This window comes from Xiphophorus couchianus, chromosome 7 (genome assembly GCF_001444195.1).
Source record: "Xiphophorus couchianus chromosome 7, X_couchianus-1.0, whole genome shotgun sequence".
Taxonomy (NCBI): Eukaryota; Metazoa; Chordata; class Actinopteri; order Cyprinodontiformes; family Poeciliidae; genus Xiphophorus; species Xiphophorus couchianus.
In genome coordinates this window covers 26,839,512-26,862,767 of record NC_040234.1, presented here as the reverse complement: position 1 = coordinate 26,862,767, position 23,256 = coordinate 26,839,512, and the positions used below count along the sequence as shown (strand labels likewise).

Genomic DNA, 23,256 nt, shown 5'->3' with positions numbered 1-23,256 from the left:
TCTCCCATTGTCTTGGATTTCTCCAGTTGATTTTTAAATTGGGTCGATCAGTGGACAGAAGGAGAAGTTGTGAACGATTTTGAGTTTCTGCGCTGTTTTAGAATCGGATTCTGCCTGTAGTTTTAGCAATGGCAATGGAGGAAGTGAACAAAGTCGTTCAGTTCACATTGGTCACATCTCCAAATACTGTATTAACATAAACAGCCGCCTCGTTGGGCTCGGCACGTCTCTCTTTGCAGTGGAGGATGGTTGTTTACAGCACAGGCAATTTCAGGTAAGCTTTATAGCATCGAGCTGGTGCATTAAATGTGAGCGACTGGATAAAATTTTAAATGTCAACAGAGCCCACGCCTCCAGGAAGTAATCTTTTTTCAATAGCCGTGAGCCCAGACCATTAGAACGGAGTGCGAAGTACAAGGAGCTGGTTTTTACCAGGCTACCAACAAACATGAAAATAAATAAAAATTACATGTGTGTACTTACTCTGGACTGGACTCTGGAGTCAGACTGGACATGTCCTCTGATGTCGGGACTAAAACAAACACAGACAGAGAGATGGGATGAAAGATGGTGGGAAAGATAAGTCCAGTGATTCTTGATGACAGACTCTAATTTAATTGTTCTAATTACAGCTCATCACAGCAGCAGGATTACTCAACACAGCTGAAGGCTGAAGCACACGCTCCTTTGGTAGGAAGAGATGCTACCAGAGACTCTTTCCATCGTTTTGCTATTACGAAGCTCATTGTGATGGAATTTAAAGTGGCGCCAGCCCTCAGGTGAAGCACTAATTTAAAGAATACTACAAGTTCTTTTTCTTTTTCCCCCCAGCCAAAGTCAAAGTCTACTTTATTGTCATCATATGTCCTAGATGTACAAGTAATCAACATGACGTTTCTGGCCATTCCTCCAGTGAAACTAAAAATGTAAAGACATCATATACCAATAAATAAGAATAAATAGTAATAGAAAATAACACAACAATAAGACTTTGAACTATTCAAAGCAACTAGACAAAGCAACATTACAATAATAAAATAGCCTCCAAAAATTCCAAAGTAAATAAGAGTATGACAATAAAAAAAAAAAAAAAAAAAAACCATCTTCTTTAAATCTCTGCTCACCTTGCAGTTTGCGCCGATGGAACCGCGGTGAGCCCAGCAGATTGTTTTTGAACGAGTTGAGCCTCGTCCTCCAGTGGGTGGAGCTCGAGGCGGCCAAGTTGCCGCTACCTCCAGGACTGGAGGGCGGGGTCAGCGAGGCCCCGCCCGCCCCGTCCACTCTGGAGGAAGAGGACGAGGAGGAGGAGGAGGGAGGAGTGGTGGAGGAAGGGTGATGGATTTGGTGCACGGGCGTGCCGAGCGGGGTGGGCAGGGGCGAGCCCTGCGGCGTGACCTGCGACACAGGGGAAGGGGTGGCAGAAGAGTTAGAGGACGAGTGGACGTTCTTGGACCTGAAGACGGACGGAGAGGGGAAGTTGAAGAACCGCGGGATTGGGGAGAGGACGGGGGAGGGGGAGGGGGAAGGAGAGCGTGGAGTCTGGAGAGGGAGTGACTTCATGGAGTGGAGCTGGGGCCGGTCAGCGGGACCCTTCGAGGGCAAGGTCTGGGTTTTTGGGTCGGGCATCGGGCGGGCGGGTCGAGGAGTGGTGCCACTTCCTGCTTTGGGGTCTTTGGAGGAGGAAGTGGAGGTGGAGGTGGCCTCTGATTGGCTAAAGGTGAAGACCGGGCTCTGATGGGCAGACAGAGAAAGATGCAAAAAAAAAAAAAAACGAGGGAAAGGGATGTGGGCAGATGAGACAGGAAGCAATGGTCATGAAATATGATTCATGGACAGAAAATATCAACAAGATATGTGACAGCGTTTTTTTTTCTTGCCTATTTTGAGAAATGGAGAGCATGATGTGTTTGAAATGAAGATGTGATAGGAAGGCGGAAGAACATGGCTAGCACAAACAGAATGAGCAAGCGTTGCTAAGGCAAAGGTCACATCACAATAAATTAATTCTGGTAAACAAAACTGATAGTTATATGCCAAAGTTGTTGATAATACATAAGGAAGGAAAGACTTGGTTCTTTCAAAGTCAAGTTCTGATGTGCTGCTATCTGATGTGCTGCTATCCCAGACAGAAAAGTCTGGGATAAAGTGTTTTGAAGGACTCAAGATGTGGATGGTAGCTGTTAAATTGTCCTGCCACTAATCTCCACACGGCATTGGTTTCAGAAAGGTTTTCATCCAAACCAACCCTCTGAGCGTTCTTTCAAACATGCCAAACCCATAGGGGGCAGTGTAGTGCAAAGCTAAAACCCATGTCAGCCAATCAGATTGCTACAACATAACCACGACTTCCTGTTAGGAATCAAAAATGGCTCCCACAGGTTGATTTGTGTGTACGGATATACAAGTTGAATTACTTTTAAATGCCGTATTCCAATATAAAGTTATTAAAACACCATTGGGAATCGTGTCAAATCAGTATGTGGTTATATTGCCGCATTATTTGTTGTAGATTGTAATACGCGGGACACTACATTTCTCCAAACACAATTATGGCATTTTCTCTAATTTTTTAGAAATAATTGTTTTTAGTGACAGTAAATAAAGTTCTATTTCAAGATAGAACAACAGAGCAGAGTAATGTCAAGTCCTTACCCTGGGACTGCTGAGAGGACTGGAGGACAGACCCGTGGACGCACCGCTGACCGAACGAGACCTTTGGAGGAGTAACGCAAAGAGTCAGTGAGGTCAAGCAATCCAGACATGCTCTGTTGGCTGGAACGCTTCTGAAACAGTGGCAGTAAATCTGTTTGTACCTCTGACTGTGAGCGTTCGTGTCCAGGGCCCTGCGAGGTGGGGTGGGAGACCCCTGTTCTGTGACGCTGAGGACCTCCAAGCTCTTTCTCTCTGGACGACACCGACCGTGACGCGTCAACATCGGGGAATCCACACGCTTCCTGGGTGGGTCTTGGACAACAATACCAACAACACAGAAACAGAATTTGAACTTTCTGCTTAGGTACATCTAATCAAGGTAGAAAGGCACCAAGCAAATCATCTAGATTCAGCTGATTTTCAGCTTCAGGAGCTTTAGGTAGTCAGTGGCCGCTCAGACAACATACCTTGTGAAAGCACAACTTCCACACACTAACACACATTGGTGTGGAAGTTGATACTGAAGGAAGACCACTCAAAGTTAGAAAGTGTGTATATTCTGTTTTCAAATTTAAGATGAAGAGATTAACAATTAGCAAAACACTGCTGCTGTTTTGGGGAAAATCTCTAGCCCAGTGCTGCTTTAGCCATTCTCAAAATCATTTTCTTTTCACTAGTTTCATTATTGCCACCTACTGGTGCAGCATGTGTATTACAAAATCTTTGTCACGAATTTCCCAGATAGTTGACGTGATTCTGTCAACGTCTTTTGATGAGAATTTTGAAGTACTGCAAGAATCTAGAATTTTGAAATACGCAAATTTCTAATGCAGTAAAAAAAAACAACAAAAAAAAAACGCTCTCTTGAGTTAATTGTTTTTGGAAATTACCAAAAATGGAAATACAATTGAAGAATAAGTCCTGAGGTAGAGAACTTAACTTCAGCAAACTTACAAACTGAGTCTCTCAGTTGTTTGTAAATGTGTGGTCCCTGCTAGTTTATTTTGTTTGTTACGGTGATAAATAGCGTCTACATCAGACAAAATGACATTTCACGTAGCCTGGTTGATTCGCTCCAAACTAGTAGATGGAAACACACCCAATATGGATTCTCCCTCCCCCTTTTTTGCAACATTTTAAAAGTTTCACAAGTCATGGGACAGCAGAATAGAGACGTGTCTATTGTAGGCACAGATAAAGAAAAAGAAATTTAATTTATAAAAGTATCTGGACATTGGGAACTTCTTTATGAGCAGTAGACTGCAGCAATAGGACTTCATCCTATTGTTTCATTTCTTCTCAACATATCAAAAACAGCCGTCGATATCAGAAAGTTTATTTTAGTTTTTCCTCTTCCTTTTTTTTAGTAATTTAATTTCAACCCACTTTCAGTATGTTTTGTCAAACAAGCAAAAGAATGTATTGACCTGGGCCCAAACTCAGAAATCAACAGAAAGAATAATCTTTTAAACAAAGTTGCTTTATCCGTTTAAACCTTGTGCAATCTGTTCTGGAACATCCTTCCAGTCTTCTAAAGTGTGGCATTTAATCTAAGAGTTTGCATTCTGTCAATTATAAGTGCTTTTGAGTGAAATAAATCTACCAACGTTGGCTTTGGTAGGACAATGCTGTACAACATTGGAGGAAATGAACCTGTTGCATTTCTAAATCAGAGTATAGGAACGCTAACAGGCTCTGACAGTTTTGCACGTTTCCCTCATGAGACCAGAAGGAGATGAAAGACAAACTTCTCTTACCAAGGTCGTTTCTGGGCGGCAGGTCCTCGTCTTCGCAGCTCGGGTATCGCTCTTTTCTATCCAGGAGGAGGTAGTAGATCATTTTCTCCTGGTTCTCCCTGCAGACCAGAGAACAGTGAGACAAAGGCAACAAGCTGGCAAAAACAAGAAGAAACACGAAAAGGAGAGCTCTCCAGTCAGATAAAACATGGACTGGTTGGCAGGCATTTCTATAAAGATTCTATATCCAACCAATAACTTGGGGTTTCTACTCCATCATGTTACAGTTGTGCTCTCATAGCTGCAGCAGGTAACATTTATAAAAATGTTTCTTCTTTTTTTTTTTTTTTTTTTACATATTTGTTAAAACTGTCATTATGTTCTGACAGAATATGAGACAGATAATGTGTAAATAAACTGAGATCCTCTGTGTGTTCCTACTGCATGACCAGCCTTAGCATTTCCAACAGGCTCCGCTGTTGGAAATGCGGAGCCTGCTGTGGGGGAACCAGAACCAGAACCAAACAAGGAGAAGCAGCTTTCAGCATCTATGCACCACAAATTTGGAACAAACTTTCAGAAAACTGTAAAACAGCTGAAACACTGACTTCCTTTAAATCTTGACTAAAAACCCACCTGTTTAGGATTGTATTTGAAATGTAATCAATTACAAATTTATTGATGGAACCTGACTTAATGTCGTGTTTTGATTGTTGATTCTATGTTGCTTTGTGTTTCTGTGTTTGATATGATGTAAAGCACTTTGAAATGCCTTGCTGCTGAAATGTGCTATACAAATAAAATTTGATTGATTGATTGATTTTAAGTTAATCTTATTTCATTTCAGGTGTACTAAGATATTTGCACCAGAAACTAGACCAGAAAAGTTTCAGTTGGTTGAAGAGACGTCAGTGAAATGTTCACAGCCTGGAAATAGTTTTAGAAAGTAATCCTCCTTTAAACTGTCTCCTTGCAAATCCACGTCACACAGAGATTTTTACTGGTACAAAATACATTGATATAACAGCCGTGAATAACTTTGTGTTGCTCCGTCTCATATGCATATCACAGGTTAGAATGCAAGAAAATCTGAAAAAGTTGTGGAGGTGTGAGCAGAGCTGCAGCTTTTCAAAAGGAAGTGAGTGAAAATTCACAAACAGAGGAAAAAGAGGGACATGGACAGATGGACAGAGAGGGAGACACTAGCAGTGTTGTTACTGTCCACTCAGGCGGGTAATGAAGCACAAAACTGCCCGGCTGCATCGAAACAAATGGGATAACGAGTAAACAGAGAGAGCGACAAAGAAAGAACAGAACCCATGAATGCACAGTCAGGAGGCAACCGACAAAAAGACGACTCGAGTCAAGGCTTTAGAGGATTCTCTCTCGCCTCATAACTCCTGCTGCTGCGCATTGTCAGTAAGTCGGAGAGGAAAAAGAAGCCGAACGGGTCGCATGTACTCACTCCTCACTTGTAAGGTCCTGTGTGAGCTTCACTCGGTCTCTGAAGCAGCCTAAAGAGTACATGCTTTCCAGGACGTCTGGGTCCAGGTCCGACAGGGACAGGATCCTCTTCACACACACCCGGCGAGGCGGCGGCTGCTCCGGGCAAGGCTCGTTCCGGCCGCCCCTGGCAGGAAACACGCACCAGCTTTAGAACAGAGTACCGGCAGACACCTTGATTAAGGTCGGAGCTGACGGTAAGAGCAAAGAGGAGGAAGGAAAGCTGGAGAGAGGTTACGTACCACCTGTGATCAAAACCCAGAAAATGGTAGAAGCCATTTTAGCCACCACCAGAAGTTCAGGATGATGTCATTGTCAGCTACTCATCTCTTCACACTTTGAAGCGTCCTATTCTAAATCCACTCTCTTAAGTTCCACTTTATTATCATTATCTGAGTGAGGTTGCTCCCCTCAACCCCCCAAACCTTCTTCAAATCAGACAAAATTGCTGTCGAACGTTTGTGCAGCAAAAAGTTTGTTTGTGCCGAAATCGTTTAAAAGATATTAAGAAATGTTTCCAGAGGTCATGAAAGGTCAACCAGTCCCCGCCTCCACCATCTTCAAATCAGATGAAAGTGGTATCAATCAACTCGACTATGTTTGTGCAGCAAAACTTTTTGCTTGTGTTGCTTTGACTTTGAAGATATTAATGAAAGTTTAAACGCAATTTTGATTTAATAAAAGTGAGGACGGGGACTGGTTGACCTTCTGACCTTTTTTTGGCCCAAAACAAAACTCATTTTCATTTTGGGCCAAATCGAGGTCATAAAGGATCTTAAAGGGCCGGTTCTGCCAGAAGGTATTGATAAAACTCATTCACAAACTGTTCAAATATCAATGAATTCTTACAATTAAATAATATAGCACATCTTTTCAGTCCCTCCAGGATTTCACAATTATTTTGTGATTTTTTGCAATAAAAAAAGTGTTTGCGGTGCTAATTTGGAAATATTTGCAACATCTGCACTTGTTAATGGCTGTAAATGCAACTTTTATTACTTGCTGTACAGATCATGGACTATAATCTGACATCCATTAAGGCTGAGGCAGCTGTTTAGTACAGGTAAGAAAGTTCCAATAAATGTCCAATTATACATTAGTGCAAAAACATTGCAAGGATTTGTTGATTTTCAGTGAATTTTTAGAATAATTTGCATGAAACTGGAGGGAGCGATTGATATAATTTGGCAATAAACCAATAAAAACTGAATTGATTTGATCGATAACATAATACTTAAGCACACTTAGCGTAGAATTTAGAGGGCCACATAAAAAGTTATGGTGGTCCAGATTTGGCCCTGTGGCCTCAAGTTTGACACATGCGACTTGAAACAAGCTCCTTTATCTTGAAAAGTTACTTAAAAGTTAGTTTTAAATTATTTCAAGTGTACCAAGGTGTTTGCACAAGAAACTAGACCAAAAGCACTTGGTAAGATTTTGTGTTTTGGCAGTACAGGATTCCAAGTGTTCCCAGTTCCAAGTGCTTACAGTAAGAGCTGGTTTTAACAAACTGTTATATTTTAAGTAAGTCTAGAAAGATAATGTTTTCAAGTATTAGTAAAATAAAAAAGGACGGTGATTGGAAAGGAGGAAAAGGAAAAAAACAACAACAGAAAAGTGTTACAATAACAAGACAGAAGACATTGTTAAAGTACTTACAGGTACCAGTTGTGTTTTTGTATTGCTTCAAGCTGGAAGAAGAGAGAATGAACAATATTAGAATGTGAATAAAACTGTTTCATTGGCGTAAAACACTTTGAACATTGTTATTATATATATTTTCACTTTAAAAACTAAGAGTTCTTGCTATGCTTATATTAGTTGCTCTAGTTTAAATTCAAGCAGCCGATCTGACTTAAAGAAACCACAAGACTGTTCTAAACAAAAAAATGCTAAATGAACTAAATAATAATATCACAGCCACCAGATTCAGGTTACAATAAACAAACAGAGCAATAAGTTTAAATATCACCTCAACTTAAAACCACAAAGTTGAATCTATTTTATAGGGTTTTAATGTGATAGACCAAGAGATATTAGCAGCTGCACTTATTACGTTATTATGTAACCCTGCTTCACAACGTCCTGCTGTGTTCATCGGTTTAACTAATATTCTGTAAAAAAAAAAATAAAAAATGCCACCACAGAACAACTTATTTCATTTACTGACGTCGCAGCAAAGGGGTCTGAAAAGGAAAAGCGTGCAACACATTTCAAATTTTTTTTGCTTGCTATCCGCAGGCCGCTGCTCCATGTTCGCGTGACCTCCAGGAAAGTTTTTCCTGCAGCTGTCCCACATCGTCCCCTCATACATTATACACCCCTGCAGCAGGAACTGCACATGACAGAGAGGGTTGCATCAGCGTCTCCGGGGGCAGACGCAGACACAGAGAGAAGCAGGTCTGCTAGCATCCTGCTTCCTGCACGCTTTACGTTCCCTTCGTCAGCAACATCCCCTGGTTGCTGACTGGTACTGTAGGTGGTTCAGTGAGACCCGGCGCAGGCTGAGCTGCTGCGGTTTGGGTGGAGGAGCAGGGCAGACAGGCGGAGGAGCGGAGAGACAGGCTGACCTGGTTTCAGGCTCCATTAATCAACAGCTCATCAGACCAACTCACAGCTTTGATTATATCTGTTGTTGCTAAATGATTAAAACATCTTCTGCTCCATGAACGTAAGTTCAGTTTTTTTTCTTTTTTCCATCCTTCAGTTTGAAACACATTTGGTTTTTAAGAGGCTCTCATGCATTTTGCAGCTGCTCTGCCTCTGGAGGTCGCCGCTGCTGCCGTATTTATGTGTTCGTCGTACTCACTCCTGACTTTGGAAAAGAAGCCCCTCTAAACTGAGAGCAGCGACAGGGAAAGAAGCTACAGATTCCTGTTCACAGACAGCAGCAGGCAAAATGAGACAAATTACCGCTAATAAAAAGGATTTTAAATCCAGAAATGCTAACTTACACTATGCCTACATAAATATCAGGGTAGGAGAGTAGGCGACAAAAGGTTTTTGAAGTCGCCTGCTTACAGACTGCTATATGTAAGCGTATCAACAAAGGTTGAGTGGAAGAAAAAAGTGTGGTTGAAGCAGCAGAAGGCAGGTTTATAGTTCTGCCTTAAAAGTAACGTTTTATAGGTTTGATGTAAGGTTCAAATTAGGAAGGCACCAATCCACTTTTTTCACTTCCGACACCAATACCAGAGGCTTAGTATCGGCCGATACCGATCCGATACAGAAAAACAGCTGAACATTTTAAAAACAACATTTAAAATGTGTGTGTTTTTTTTTTAAACACAGACATAAATGTTGTGAATTACACATTTATTTGTAAACTCTGTATCAGTACAACACGCTTAAACACACCATTAGCTTCAGAGTCTTGATCAAACATGTAAAAAAAAAAAACTACTTTCATTTGTTCAGTTGGTGCAACTAGGAGTAGAACAATCAATATAAAATAAATAATAAACAAACTGAAACGGGCGAAAACAAGAGATTGACTATGTTGGTCAAACGTAGAAATAAACCGGAACAAACCTTCTTTCAAATGGTTCAGAAAGTTCAATTAGGAAATCTAAATAGAATGTAAAATAAATGAAAAAGCATGACATCAGAGCACGAAGCATAGCATTAGACTAAATAGATCCGCCCTTATGGATCAGGCACATTGTCACCGATACCCAATCTAGAGTGTTTTTCAATATGGGTACTGATACAGACATTGATATCGGATCGGCGCGTCTCTAGTTCAAATCGAATGAGAAACGGAGTTTTGGGGTTTTCTGCACCTATCAAAATCAACCAAACTTCTATCCTGATTTACTGAGATGAACCTTTTTATAGAACGTCTTGTTCCAAACCACCAACATTCTTTAGCTGCCTGACATCAGACCAAAGGCCAGTCCTGTCAGGAAGGACCGTGTTCCTGGCCTTCAGCAGCACCCGAGGTCCCTCCGCTCCGCTCCTTCTGTGGACCGACTTGTCTCTTCTTCTTCCTCTCCTGGTAAGGTCTCACGTCAGCTTTCATCTACATCCCATCTTAAAGCAAAGCCCGGGGGCTGCATGTTCTCTTTTCTCTCCCTCCACCCTGTAAACGCTTCCTTCATCCTCAACGTGCAGCATAAAGTCAAACACCTTTGTCTTTCCAGGTAACACTTTTGACTTTTCGGCAGAAGGAAAACACACTTATTCATTGCACGCAATCTAAATGGAGTTTAAAAGAAGAAATAATCCAGACTATCCAGATGTTTACTGTGTCCCTACACGCGGCTGTAGCCACTCTTCCATACCACCAACATATTGTCCACCTGCAGCTCCTCCAAAGTTACCATGAACAGTTTTTGCTTTTTACTTTTATGTTACAGATAGTTGCTGCGTTGGTTTGCCTCACATAAAATCCCGATGAATCCACTGCGGTTTGTACTTGTAATGCAACAAAATTTGAAACGCCGTGAGAACACCCGGAACGAGTCACCAGAGCAGAAACAAAGACAAAAAAAATTAAAACCTCCATTTTCTGAGAAAATTGTGAAAATTATTTTTATTATTTGCTAAATATTCTAGTAGAAGTTATGAAGAAACCATCCCATACTATAAAAAGCAATTTGACATGTTCATCAATCAGGCCTGTCGCGATAAATACATTGTCCCAATAAATATTGCGATAAACAAAAAATATTGTTGTTTTGTGACCTTCTGGAGTAATATGCCAATAATGACATAATAATGCAAGTTCACCCTCTCAAAGACCAATAAACTTTAATGTCCACTTAATGCTGGAACTAGAAGAAATTTTAAATATCCAAAATAGAACACAACAACCAAAAACAAGGAATAAAAACCGAAATAAAAACCACACAATCAAAAGTGTAAATGAAATGGGTTGTGATGTAAATTGCAATTCAAAAAATATGAATCGTCAAAATGAAAATCAAATGATTGAGCTTATTTTGATTTAACACGCAATTACTTGATTAATCGCTTATCGCAACAGACCTAACAGCAATATTATCGTTTATCCCAATAATTTCTGAGACAATTTGTCATCCTGCAAAATTTGTTATCGTGACAGGCCTACCTATTCAATTAATTTACTAACTTTTGCAAACATTCATATAAATGAAGGCTATTCTAACAATCCATTTGCTAATAATAATAATAATGAACCAAAACGAGGTCCTCATATATCGTGGTAAATTCAGATTTTTCCAGATTCAGTGCTTCAGGTTCCTTGTTTTCTGTCCGCCTGTCTTGAGTTGTGACTTCTTACCGTGAGTCGTTTGTCAGGGTTGACCTCTATCATCCCTTTCAGCAAAGCTTGGCAGTCAGGTGGTATGAAGTGGGGCATGTGGAAAACTCCACTCTTCACCTTCTCCAGAAGCTGCCGCAGGTTGTCGTGGTCAAAAGGCAAGGCACCCTGACAGGGGACAGGATGAAAAAAAAGATCCGATCTAATTTACGTATCACTTTGCTGTTAGTTGTTTCTGTATGGATGTACTGGAACGTCCCGAAGCAGACTTTATTCTGGCACAGATCTCTCACTATGAATGACAGACACATCAATCAGATGCATTTGATCAAATTATTTTGGCCGTGATGACATCAACATTTACTGCCATGAATGGAAAACAGCTTTTGGCAACCTGGCATCAATTTCTAATTGATAATAGAACTGGGACCGATGACTATGATCCAAAGTGACTCAACTGTTAGAGGAAAGCAGATATAATAGATATGATGTATGTATTTCCACACAGACAATTGTGATATTAGGAACTCAGTTGAAGGTTAACAACTTAAGCAGTTATCAAGTTAATGTAAAATGGCTTTCTATTCAAAATGTATGGAAATATTTGTGGGTTTTTCTACTCTGTGACAATAAGAGCTCAGAGTAGACAGTGATTGATGGACATCAAGAGGAATTCTGGATATCATTTTTAAACAAGCAACCTAATTAGTATCCTAAACACAAAAATAAAATGGTTCACCCACCCTCCACTTGTGGAACATAGAGTAAAGTTTCATGCAGCAGTTTTTTTGTTTAGTCTTTTTGGTCTGTAGTGATCACTGGTGTTCCTCAGGGCTGCATTCTCAAGCCACTTTTATTTACTGTCTATGTAATCCATCTGGTTCAGACAATGTACCATCACTTACCATACAATGCTGATGACACACTTTTAAGTAAGAATGTCTATACATAAGTCATTGCTTGGCTACAAATAAGGTTAAGCTAGAAATTAGCACACAACCAGACTCAAAGATCCTAAAAGCTGCAGAGCCAACCAGAAATCTAAGTGTAGCTATGTAGAAACTCTGTTGCAAAATTAGCCCACAGCTAATATCCTGTAATCAAGTAAATTTAAAAATGCTTGAATAAAGGGGCACCAAAAAGATGCATGCTTTTCTTTTAAGTAGGTTATTAAATGTAAGATCCATTGACTGCACTGTAGTAGAACTATCAAATGAAATGCAGGATTATCTCTCTGTACTTTTGAATTTACTGTATATTTCTGTATATAAATCGGGTCTGTTTGCTTTGTAAAGGGCACTGAGACAACCTTTGTTTAGAACTGACACCATCCAGAATAAATAAAGTTAACTGAACTGACATGAAATAAAATCAGACAGTTGTGGCTCAACCAAAACCAAACCGAAAGACCCTTGAGCAACACCAGGAAGTTGGAAATGTCACACCAGTTTTACACCAGTTCTTTGCTTCTGAAGAGTATATAGTTAAAAATATTATTAAGCTAGAAGACACTCAATGAAGCAGCAACTCCCTGAAAATTAGACAAGCAGAAAGGGTTGGCTCCTTTGAATCGAGACTGAAATTATAATTTTGTTTACCGAAGCTTTTCTAACTAATTTAAAACCTTGTGTTTGCCGCTGATCTGCAATCATTTGCTTCAGTCTTGCGTTTTCTTTTTAACTATTGGGTCAGTTTTAATGTAATTCCTTCAACAGTTTCCTGCCTTATTTTGTAATTAGCCTTTTAGTCTACAGACCTGCTTCAGGAAAGCATTTTAAACTGCCCTGTGCCTGAACGGAGCTTTATAAATAAACTTGCTTCGCCTCTGCACAACATCAATCACTTAAGATTCCCCGACTGGTTTAATTCCTGTAGCAACAGTTCCTGTAGCCCTCTAACCTCTGCAGTGCGGCATTGGCTCTTGATGAAATCAATCCCCGATTAAGTAAAACGCGGCGGAGACACTCGTCGACTCTGACTGGTACCGTCCCATCAGCCGATCTGATTGGCAGAGCTGGCACGTAGCTTTGAAAACAACTGCAATGCTACGTTTTAGCTTTGCACTGGTTGAAAATTCATCCAGTTCTTCCTCAGCTCATCATCAGTATGTTCTAGTTGAATACAGATGTAAGGATTTTTAAAAAATGTCAAGTGGAAGATTGCGCTGGCCTTACAATCTGGTGTGTCTGCCATAGCGGAATGATGATAAAATCTTTGCCAGTATAAGAAACTGTTTATTACGATGTTCTGAACTAAACACAGGCTCACGTTTAGGTCCTACTCTTTTTTATTGTTGATATGCTGCCACTGGCTGGTGTCGTCAGGAGATATGGGACTCATTTTCATAGATACGCACTTTTGAACTGTACTTCAGATATTAAGTCATGGATTATCCTGAATATCCCTCAGGTAAATCAGGACAAAATCGAAGTTTTAGTTATTGCTACGGACAACATGAGAGAGAAACTCACAGCCCAACTTCCAACACTCAAAATTAATCCTTCAAATCAGATCAGAAACTGTGGAACACAGCACTTTGCATTTTAGTTCTTAACTCACTGAGGCTACAGGGTGCAAATCTTTGTCTACTTTGCAGTATTTCCATGAAGTTAGACACTCAATTAAAATCACACGTGAATAAATCTGTACACACAATAAGTCATTAAAAAAACATGCCACACCACGATCCTCCAACTACTTCCTGTCGTCTTCTTCTTCTTCGTGGTTTGTACCCATTTTCAACATCCACTTGTTGATCATGTGACTCGTGATACGAAAAAAAGTGTTTTCGTTGCAGTTTTGGGAAAGAAACCCAATTTTGATACAGTCAAAAAAAAAAAAAAAAACTCATCCTATCACCAAACTTTTTATTGAAAAACAAGTTTTTTTGAATTTGGCATGTTTCCAGTAAGCAAATTTATTTTCTAAATGTCAAATTGTGCAATTATATGGTCAATGGAAATGCAGAAAATGTGTTGAGGAGAAGGAAACTTAATGCAATGTGTGAGAGGAACAAGTTTGAGAACAGAGAACAAACTTGTGAGCAGCAGGATCTGACAACGAATAGTTGAAATAGTTGGTGGCTTTAATGCAGGGAACGTGATTAATGGCGTGTGTGATGACGAGGAACATTGGGAATATCACAAATTAAAAAAAAAGGAAATATTAAAAAAAATTAAACTCAAACCCCAGGCGATCATGACACTAAATAGAAGATTGTTTAAAAACTGAAGAATGAACAACATGCAGAGTGCCAAGATTTTTTTTCTAATCAGTTTAAAAAAATACCACAAGAAACTGTAATTTAAAAATCCAACATCTTAAGAAAAAAAATAAAATGACTCCTTACCACAAGCAGAGCAAAGAGAATAACTCCACAGCTCCAAACATCAGCCCTGCGACCATCGTACCTCTCTCCCTGAAACACACAGCGGAGCAGCAATAAACAACCAAACACACACACTCACACACACACGCCTTCAGAAAATACACAGAAAATTACTTACCCTAATGACCTCTGGGCAAGCATAATGAGGAGACCTATGAGGAGAGAACAGGAAAAAAAAGTCTAAACAGTTGCCTTCACAGTGTTAGTGTAAAACAGGACAACACAACAACAGAAAACCAAACGTTAAGGCAGAAATTTCTTCCTAACTTTAGGTCTTAGATCCTCATTTCTTCTGATGCATGGACAGTTTCAGAACTTTAAGCTCTTAATAAACAATACAAGTGATTATGTCACTTCTCCTGTTAGAGAGGTGAGACACGTTCAAAGATATTCCAAAATTACTTTGTGAAAATTTTGGCTTTTTGGCTTCAGGAAATAATTTTAAAAAACAAACAAACAAAAAAACCATCTCATTGTTATTGATAGAATTCAAGTGGGAAAAATATCAATGGAATAAGCCTGAAATTTGCTCATCTAAACCAAATACACAAGCGCAGAGCTGATCTGTTAGCTGCTATATGTTGGAGTCTGTCAGATGAAACATTGTTTTCGTGAGTGAAGAATTAAAACCTGAGGAAGTGAAATAAATCTCTCAGCGGAAAGTTTTAGGTTAATCATTTTAGAATATTTCCTAATCAAACGATTCCTTATTTTTCCCTTTGATTTGAAAAAAAAAAGAAGAAAATAAATAAACAAACAAAAAAAACAAGATCCGAGTGTTAAATAGAAACCAGCCATTTCTGCTTACCCACAGCTGGTCTCCAGCAGACTGTCCCCAACTTGAAGTGAGGCCATGCCAAAGTCTGCTATCCTAATGTTGTTCTTCTCATCCAGGAGAAGATTCTCTGGCTTCAGGTCTCTGTGACTAAAAACACACAGAAAAAAAAATAACGTTATGTGACATCGTATGTCGTAAGATTGCACACATTGGAGCTCATAAAAGCGCCTTTGGCTCTCAAAAACTATACTAAGCATGTTCTAATTAACATATGAAACCAGTTCCTACTTGAATTGAACTATACACATTTATAGCTACTACTGATGATAAAGGCGAAAATTGTTTACATAAAATAAATAAACAAATGCCAATAAAATCCGTATGAATGCTTAAGTTACGCATACAGGATAAATTAACAAAACACATACATTAAAAAACGAATAGCAAATGAATAAATATCATAAGTTAAGATGCATAGGCATATGTAAAAATAAAAGTTATTAAACAAAAAATACTAGACATTTACATCTTTGAAGTAAAAGCAGATTTCCTTTTGATTGTGTCATATCTCCTATAAACTGCATGTAAAAACATATTGACTGTAAAACATATTAAATATAAGAAACCAGTTAAAAAAGAAAAGAAACACAATATTACTTATTGACTATTACATGTTTCCACCTAGTTCAGTCAGATGTTAGGAAAATAAAGCATTTTCTTAAAATGCTTTGTGCTCAAAAAATGACCAAGAATTCCTTTTGAAAATTGCTTTGTCATTATGATTATTACAATATATCTATTATGATGTATGTTTCTGAAAATAATTGTACTCTTGTCTGTTTCCAGGAATGACTTGGAGATGAGCTAAAAATAGATGTTGCTATTTTCTGTTTCAGTGTTCATGTGGCTCAGATCACATGTGGTGTTCCTCAAGGCTGTGTTCTTAGTCCTATTATATTCAATATCTACATGTCCCCCCCCCCAGCTTAAACTACAGGATGTTTCAAAAGTACTATAGTTATGTTGACGACACACAATATTTCATCAGCATACTCATTAACTTCATTGTTAATGATTTGCAGCTACTTTAATTAGAGTTTTATCAATCGAGCTTTTTACAGACCATATGGAATGACTATGGCAGAAATCGAGGGCGGAGATGATTTGTCTGAAGAATTTCCGGGCCTCTTTGGGAGTCAGCCTGCCTTTCTTCACCAAGTAGTCAAACAACTCTCCACCAGACACATGCTCCAACACCAGATACCTAAGGGAATAAAATTAAAACAAGGAATTGTTTTCTGCTTTCAGATGTGGTCGTTCATCTCGGTTTCAGACAGAAACACGGCAAACAATGCAGCGTTCTCTTATTTTTAGAGCGCAGTGACGATTCGGACACAAGGATACTCACAGGTATTTGTTATTTTCATAGACATCATAGAGCTTCAGAACATGAGGGTGCTCTATTAGTTTAAGAATAGCTATCTCTCTCTCCACCTGCACAGAAGGAGGGAGGGAGAGATATGGAGAAAGGTTAGGAGAGAAAAGAGAAGGTTACAAATGATGGAGATGGAAATGTCAGACGGGAGAGAGAGGAAAACCTGGTGTACTGTGAGACTTAAAGAGCAGAGAAGCAAGTCTTCGGAGGAGGTAAGGTGAAATGCAGAGCACTCCGTTGCTGAATAGTCTTTAGTTAGTTCAGTAAATTTCAAACAGAGATAATTAGTGATAAGCAGTAGGGTGAGCATGAAGCTGAGACTTGTAGAGCCAATGCCAGGGTTCACAACTGATACAGAACCCCATCCGACCCAATACTGCTGTACGTACCCTGTGCAATTCCTCGGAATAAATCTACCAGTGGTTTTAGTGCTTTGGCACATAAGTCTTTCCCTATAATATTTCAAACACACAAAGAAAATGGATCTTCGAAATTTCCTCACTAAAAAGACCTGGTTTGTCTTAGTCTGGTAGAAACCATCTGCCATCTGTTTTAAGCTTTGCTTCGTCCCGAGGGTCTGAATCCTCGACTATTGAGAAACTTTCGCTCACTGGAGCAAAAGTGAGCGATTGTGTGATTTGATTTCACCCAATCGCCAACATTTTACATGTAATGCATCAGCCCTATGAAGTTTACTGGAAATTGCGTGTGCCATTAACGACGAAGTGCGCGGCGGGTGAAGGCGTGCAGGTGGAGCGGAGACTCACGCTGATACACGGAACGCAGCGGGCTGCGGTAGCTGGTGCTGTGTGTAGTTTTACAGACTAACCAGAAATCAACTTTCCTACCACGGCGCTCGCAACAAATGGGCGGTGAAGCGCACCGTGGTGTGTAGAGCTGGGATGTGTGTTTCTGTGTGTGACCAAGGTGCCAAATCCCGTTGCTAACATGCACACAAAAGCTTTAAATGTTTTGCAAAGTGAGAGATCATCTATTAAATTGGCTGAAGATGAACACATAAACTGAAGCATAGACATCTTTTAGAAGTGTCTTAGTGAGCTTGCAGATTTCTTATTAAATTTAACATAGCTTCAGATTTTTGTATCATTTTTGTCCAGGTTAACTTAAAAAGTGAGCTATTATCATTACAGGTTCATTTTTTTAAGCTACAGTAAAGTAATTGCAGGGATGCAAAAATTTGGGCCAATATTAACTTCCGATATTAATACTCCTGTTATGGCAGTTGCTTACCGATATTTTACTTCAACAAAACGTTTCATTCACTTACTCATTTAATTGTCAGAATAATCAATTGATTGCCTGCTTACTAAAATAATAGTTTGCAACAGCCTTTCTAAAAATATTGAAGCATAAAATCCAAAAACCAGTCGTATTTTCTTAATCTGAATTGTTGAGGTTACCAATATATTCCCGGAAAAGGTATTTTTACAGGAAACAAACATTTCTCAGTGTAAGATGACGTTTGTCTCACTGAATAAATGTACTTCCATGATGTGGAAGTAGATGGTACATTTATTTTAAGGCGTTTGACTCAACTTTCTTTTTCAGGGGTGAACCTGAACATGTGGGGTATTGTGTAGAAGTTAATGCTCACCTGTCCTGGTAAAAATGATTTTTGGCGTTATCTCAGCTTTTCACTGTTTCACCTCTTGACCCCTACAGACCTCTGCTCTCCAGCTCCTCATCGTCGCCTTCCTCCTGCCCTCGGCTCTGAACTCTCCTCCTCCACATCTCAAAAGGAGCCTTGTTACATCACTCCTATTAATAAGACACTCCTCTGTTAAGTCTACTTATAACGCCGGATCAAATTTTTCTTATAAAATCAGTTTAAGCATGTTTCTCTTCGTATCTTACAGATTCTACCGAGGTTGCATTACCAGGTTTTTGGGGTATTTAACAGGAAAAAGTAGGTCACCTTTGCTTATCATTTCTGGACATTCTAAAGAAAATTGAATGAGAAAAATAGGTTACTTTTCAAAATAAGAACATTGACCTAACTCCTGCCAGGTCAATGTGTTTGGTGGTGTTTGCTTAGACTTCTTAATGGGTTCTGAATTTATTCTGCATGGTGGAATTATTTAGCTGAAATTGGTGTGAACTGAACTCCACTGATAAGCTGTAGCTCTGATATTATTGATAATATTGATGACCCTAGTAGTCCCACTAAACTCCACGTTAGTAAATATCAACTCTAACTCGGAAGTACTCAGAAAATATCCATATCCCGATGTGGACAGCAAACCTTAACTCTCAAAAGAGCGCAATTATTTCCAAGTTTTGACAAATATTCACACTAACTGTTTTGAATGACTGATTTCGCTCCTAAAGCCAGTCATTTATAGCGTTAGCAGAGGCAGCTGTCTGTGACATGTTCTGAAAGAGTCTGCCTCAGAGGAGAACACGAGGCCCATCATTGATTTTCGCTCCACACTCAGGGATTGGGTATTGAACACTAATGCTCCCTGTCCTTTAAATAGGCTCCATGGGGCCTGAGCCACAGTGTGAAATACAGGGCAGAGGAAAAGTGTTCATTCCTCTTTTAACCTTTTTACTTTTTGTTACATTACAAATGCAGTACAGAGTATTTCGCTTGAATTTTATGTGCTTATCTGGTTTTCTCATGTCTCATTCTAAGCAGTAAGCTCAACCTGAGTTATCTCTGTAGCCATGACGCTATAGGCTCAGGCTACTGAAGGGCAAACTGACCACTTGTCCTCACTTTCTTCTTCTGCTACTCTCCAATTTTGCATTAACTGATGTTATTCCAACTGTTATACTTTTGTCTTCTCTCCATAGAGGCAAACCCTTCTATGGAGATTTAGATTAAATCCAAACAGAAGGTCAGGCTCTATGGCAGCTAAATCTCTAGCTTCCATAGGAGCTAGAATTAGCTAGCCCCTATGGAAGCTAGCTAAATCTCTGGCTTCCATAGGGTCTGACGTTCTATTTGGCATTACGTTCTGTTTGACACTCCAACTTCTCTGCCTGCAGCCACAGCAAAGATGCCGGGGCCGAGCAGAAGTTTTATTTCAGTCCACTTTGTCTGCAGCAGCTCTCATCAGTTAGCAGACTGAAATCGCTCCTATTGTTCGGCGCAGAGAGGCAGTGCCCTCACACTCAGCGGCCTCAAGATGCACCGGCAGGCTTTTTACTGACACAAAATAACTAACCACTCCTGTTGCTGCTTCTGCAGAGCAACACGACAGACACCGACACACGTGAACGCATCAGTCGGAGGCCCGAACAGAACCGGGCGCCGTACCTTCATTAGAACCGACTCGGAGAGCTTCTCTCTGTTCACGATCTTTATGGCCACCTTCTGCCCGGTTATGCAGTGGACACCCAGCTTCACCAGGCCTGAGAGGCAGACAGAGGGGGAGCAGGAAGGAAGCAAAATGTCATGAATAATTCAGGAATTTTTACTTTTTTTTTTCTGACAGTGTCACAAATGCTGCTCAAATAAAAGCCACTCATTCAGGAAGACTTTCTCCACATGTGTCATTAAAATGAATCCGGTTGGCATCCATGTATATAACTCATAACTGGGACTGCCACTAACAATTATTTTATTAATCAATTCTGATGATTAATTGATTGATCTGGGAAAAAATGTGAAAAATTCCACAGATTTTTCATTTAGCCATTTAAGCCTTTTTTTATGCAGAGGTTAGAAATGCATTAAGAGATGCAAAAACTTTTAAATTCTTTTGTAAAATAAAAAAATAAACATTTCATTGCCTAAAATGCAACCATTCTTTTGGTGAACGCTTGATAATTTGTAGCAAAGGATGAATCAACGTGTAAATCTCTGCTTGACTTAACATTGATACGTTTTTTTAATCAGCAAATGCGCCAAAGGTAACTTCCAACAGGTTGTGTTGACCACAACGGTCGTATGGAAGTTGGTGCCCCTAAAAAAGTCTCAAAGTTATTTTCTGTAGCAGTTAGGTGTCGAAAAATGAAGTCAGCTAGAGCAGAGATAAAAAAACAAAGCTATTCAAAAGAATACTATCAAAAAAAGATAGCAGCTAACAGGAAATAGTAAAATTGTGCTGTGTGATCTTGTAATCCTTTGTAAAGTTTTTGTGGACCATGATGGACTTACAAATTGTTGGCTGCCTTGTGGCAGGATCTACGTTCACTGGGAAAACACACAGAGACAGAGGAAGTCATGCTAACTGTGCTAATCTCTACCACGCGATTTAAAAATCTCTGAACGCTAATAATATCAACTCTGTAACAAATCACTTTTGTTTTTATATGTAGACATGTATAAAAAGCAGGAAGCGGACTACAGCGCAGGGCATTATGGGTAAATACAGCCAAAACAAATGTACGTAACTAGCGCCAGCGGGAGAAACAGCTCATGGTCTTTTGCCAAAGATAAAAGACAAATCCAACAACCGCTAAAATCTGACGCAACTCCATTTTTGTTTACATTTTGTGAAGAAGGAAGTTGCTGAGTGTTGCTCTGAGGTTTTCATGTTGTGTCCTTCAGTGGTTCTTGATGCAGCGCCCCCCACAGGTGAGTAGGAGGACAGGTTGCTCAAAGGTTTGGTTCATTTGCAGTGAGGAATTTTGGATTTCAATCGAACAGATCAATTCAGGTCTTTAATCACATTTACAATGAACAATTTTATTAAATAAATGTTAGGGACACTTGCTGTGCTATATAAATTGAGATGATCCTGTGATTTTCAAATGTTCGGTTGGATTCAAAACTACTTCCTCTATCAATGAACACACAGCAGTTTTTCTTTCCTCGTTTATGCGCTATAGTCCTCGCAAATTTTAGTCGACGCCAGAATCAGACTGACTCAAAAGATAATTGTCAACTGGTATCATCCTGTAGCAGCCTTCTCGTTGCATCCCTATTTGATACAGTTAATAAATACAAATCAAATTGGAGATTTTTATGAAAACATTAACTTGGAAATTGGCCTCAAAATGGTTTGTGAACAAAGAATCAAATTATGTCTTTAACACTAGCATTGAGTCTGACTGTAAGTGGGCCCCTAGATACATATCTGCCCAGGGCCTCACATAGTGTCGCAGCGCCTCTGATTTTAGTTGTATGGATGAATTTAAATTGGGCCCTACCTGTCTGTCCCTTCCCGAGGGTCTTCTCCAGCCGGTAAGGCCCCACGTACTGGCTGGACTGGCCCACCGTGATCTCTTTGCTGCTCATTCTTGCCAAAAGTCGACTTTACGCCCCCGCGAGACTGTACGGCAGATCCAGATCACGTGCGCACCGCCGCAACGCGCGTCGCACGCGCGCGCGGAGGGAAAAAAAGAAAAAAAAAAGAGTAAACTGGTCGTGATCCGAAGCTGGGGACGAGGTGTGTGTGTGTGAAGAGGGGGGGCTCCTGCAGGCTACTCCCTTCAACTTGTCATGCGGTCGGATCCAGAAGCAGTTCCCTTTCAGCGCCGCGCCGAATGCAGCATCATCCACATGGAGAGGTGGGAAGAGATGACGTGTGCATCCAGCTAATAGTTGGCCAAAGTGGAGCAGGAAAGCAGAAGCTCATGCAGGGAGCTGGACAGGAAAGGCTACTTTGGCCTCAGATTGATTTCTGTTGAGAGTACAGTCTCAAATAACCCGAGTCAGAACGGCCTGATTGGATCCATCCCGAGGATCGATATCAGGGACCCCCTGTCCTCACTGCTGCTGCTGCCGTCTAAACATGTTCCCGTAGTCCTCCTAACGTCACGCATGTCCCGGCTCCTGTCCCGTCAAAACCGCGGGGCCTCGTCTGTCTGCTGTCGTCCAGATTATAATCTGCTATCACTAAGGCATGAGCAAGAAGAATGGGTTTTCCAATATCCGGTGCACACTTCGGCTCACCCCCTCCCTGACCCTGCATCAGGAAACAGAGGAAGAGGAGGGTGAGCGTTCAGAAAAAAAAAAGAAAAAAAAGACAGCCTCCGGGAAGGCCGAGGCAGACAGGCGATGCGCCCCCGGGTTCGGGACGGCTGCGGCGGGGAGGGGCTCGCGCCCTGTGCCGGTGCTGCTGGAGGTGGATCAGAACTCGGTCCGACGGTTGAGCTCGTTTCTAGAAACAACAAGCATCCTCAGCTGGCGACTCCCCAGCGCTCCCCCCCCTCCCTGCTTCCTCCCTCCCTGGACGGCTGTGCTCATGATGTTACCGCATCTCCTCCCTCATCAGCCGGCGCAGATGATGCACAAACAACTAAACCAGGCCGGCTTTCTGCTCCTGAAGACGGACACAATCCACAGGAGCTGCGCTTCGCTGTCGGGATGTCCCTGTCCTGCTGCAGACTGGTACCGCTGCTGCTGCTGCTGCTGCTGCCGACCCTCCAGCCGGTTCCCCCTCTCTCTTTACACTCCTCTACCTCTTCGTTCTCTCCAGCTTCCTGCTCTCCATCGGTCAGCATCAGCATCCGGGTTCCGCTGATGCGGCCCCACCCTGCTCCCTGTCTGAAATGCAACTTCCAGTTTTTCACCCGCCGTAGCCACAAAAGAAAAAATATCTATTAATC

At 40.7% G+C, this 23,256-nt stretch overlaps 1 protein-coding gene across 4 annotated transcripts in view; it reads right to left on the bottom strand.

Annotated features, from left to right (window-relative positions):
• brsk1b (BR serine/threonine kinase 1b) overlaps positions 1-23,256 on the bottom strand; it is a 34,841-nt gene extending 11,585 nt beyond the window's left edge. The window contains exons 1-15 of one of the 4 annotated variants that reach the window (XM_028023488.1): positions 21,856-23,256; positions 20,018-20,112; positions 16,708-16,793; positions 16,423-16,563; positions 15,330-15,446; positions 14,640-14,673; positions 14,483-14,551; positions 11,155-11,301; positions 7,551-7,582; positions 5,854-6,018; positions 4,410-4,507; positions 2,814-2,973; positions 2,653-2,713; positions 1,125-1,731; positions 484-532 (exon numbers count right to left, since the gene is read on the bottom strand). In XM_028023488.1, the coding sequence (XP_027879289.1) occupies positions 484-532; positions 1,125-1,731; positions 2,653-2,713; positions 2,814-2,973; positions 4,410-4,507; positions 5,854-6,018; positions 7,551-7,582; positions 11,155-11,301; positions 14,483-14,551; positions 14,640-14,673; positions 15,330-15,446; positions 16,423-16,563; positions 16,708-16,793; positions 20,018-20,112; positions 21,856-21,943 (1,949 nt within the window). In that variant the 5' untranslated portion in view covers positions 21,944-23,256. Of the gene's footprint in view, positions 1-483; positions 533-1,124; positions 1,732-2,652; positions 2,714-2,813; positions 2,974-4,409; positions 4,508-5,853; positions 6,019-7,550; positions 7,583-11,154; positions 11,302-14,482; positions 14,552-14,639; positions 14,674-15,329; positions 15,447-16,422; positions 16,564-16,707; positions 16,794-20,017; positions 20,113-21,855 lie in introns of those variants that run through there. The other 3 variants (XM_028023491.1, XM_028023489.1, XM_028023492.1) reach the window with 3 other exon arrangements.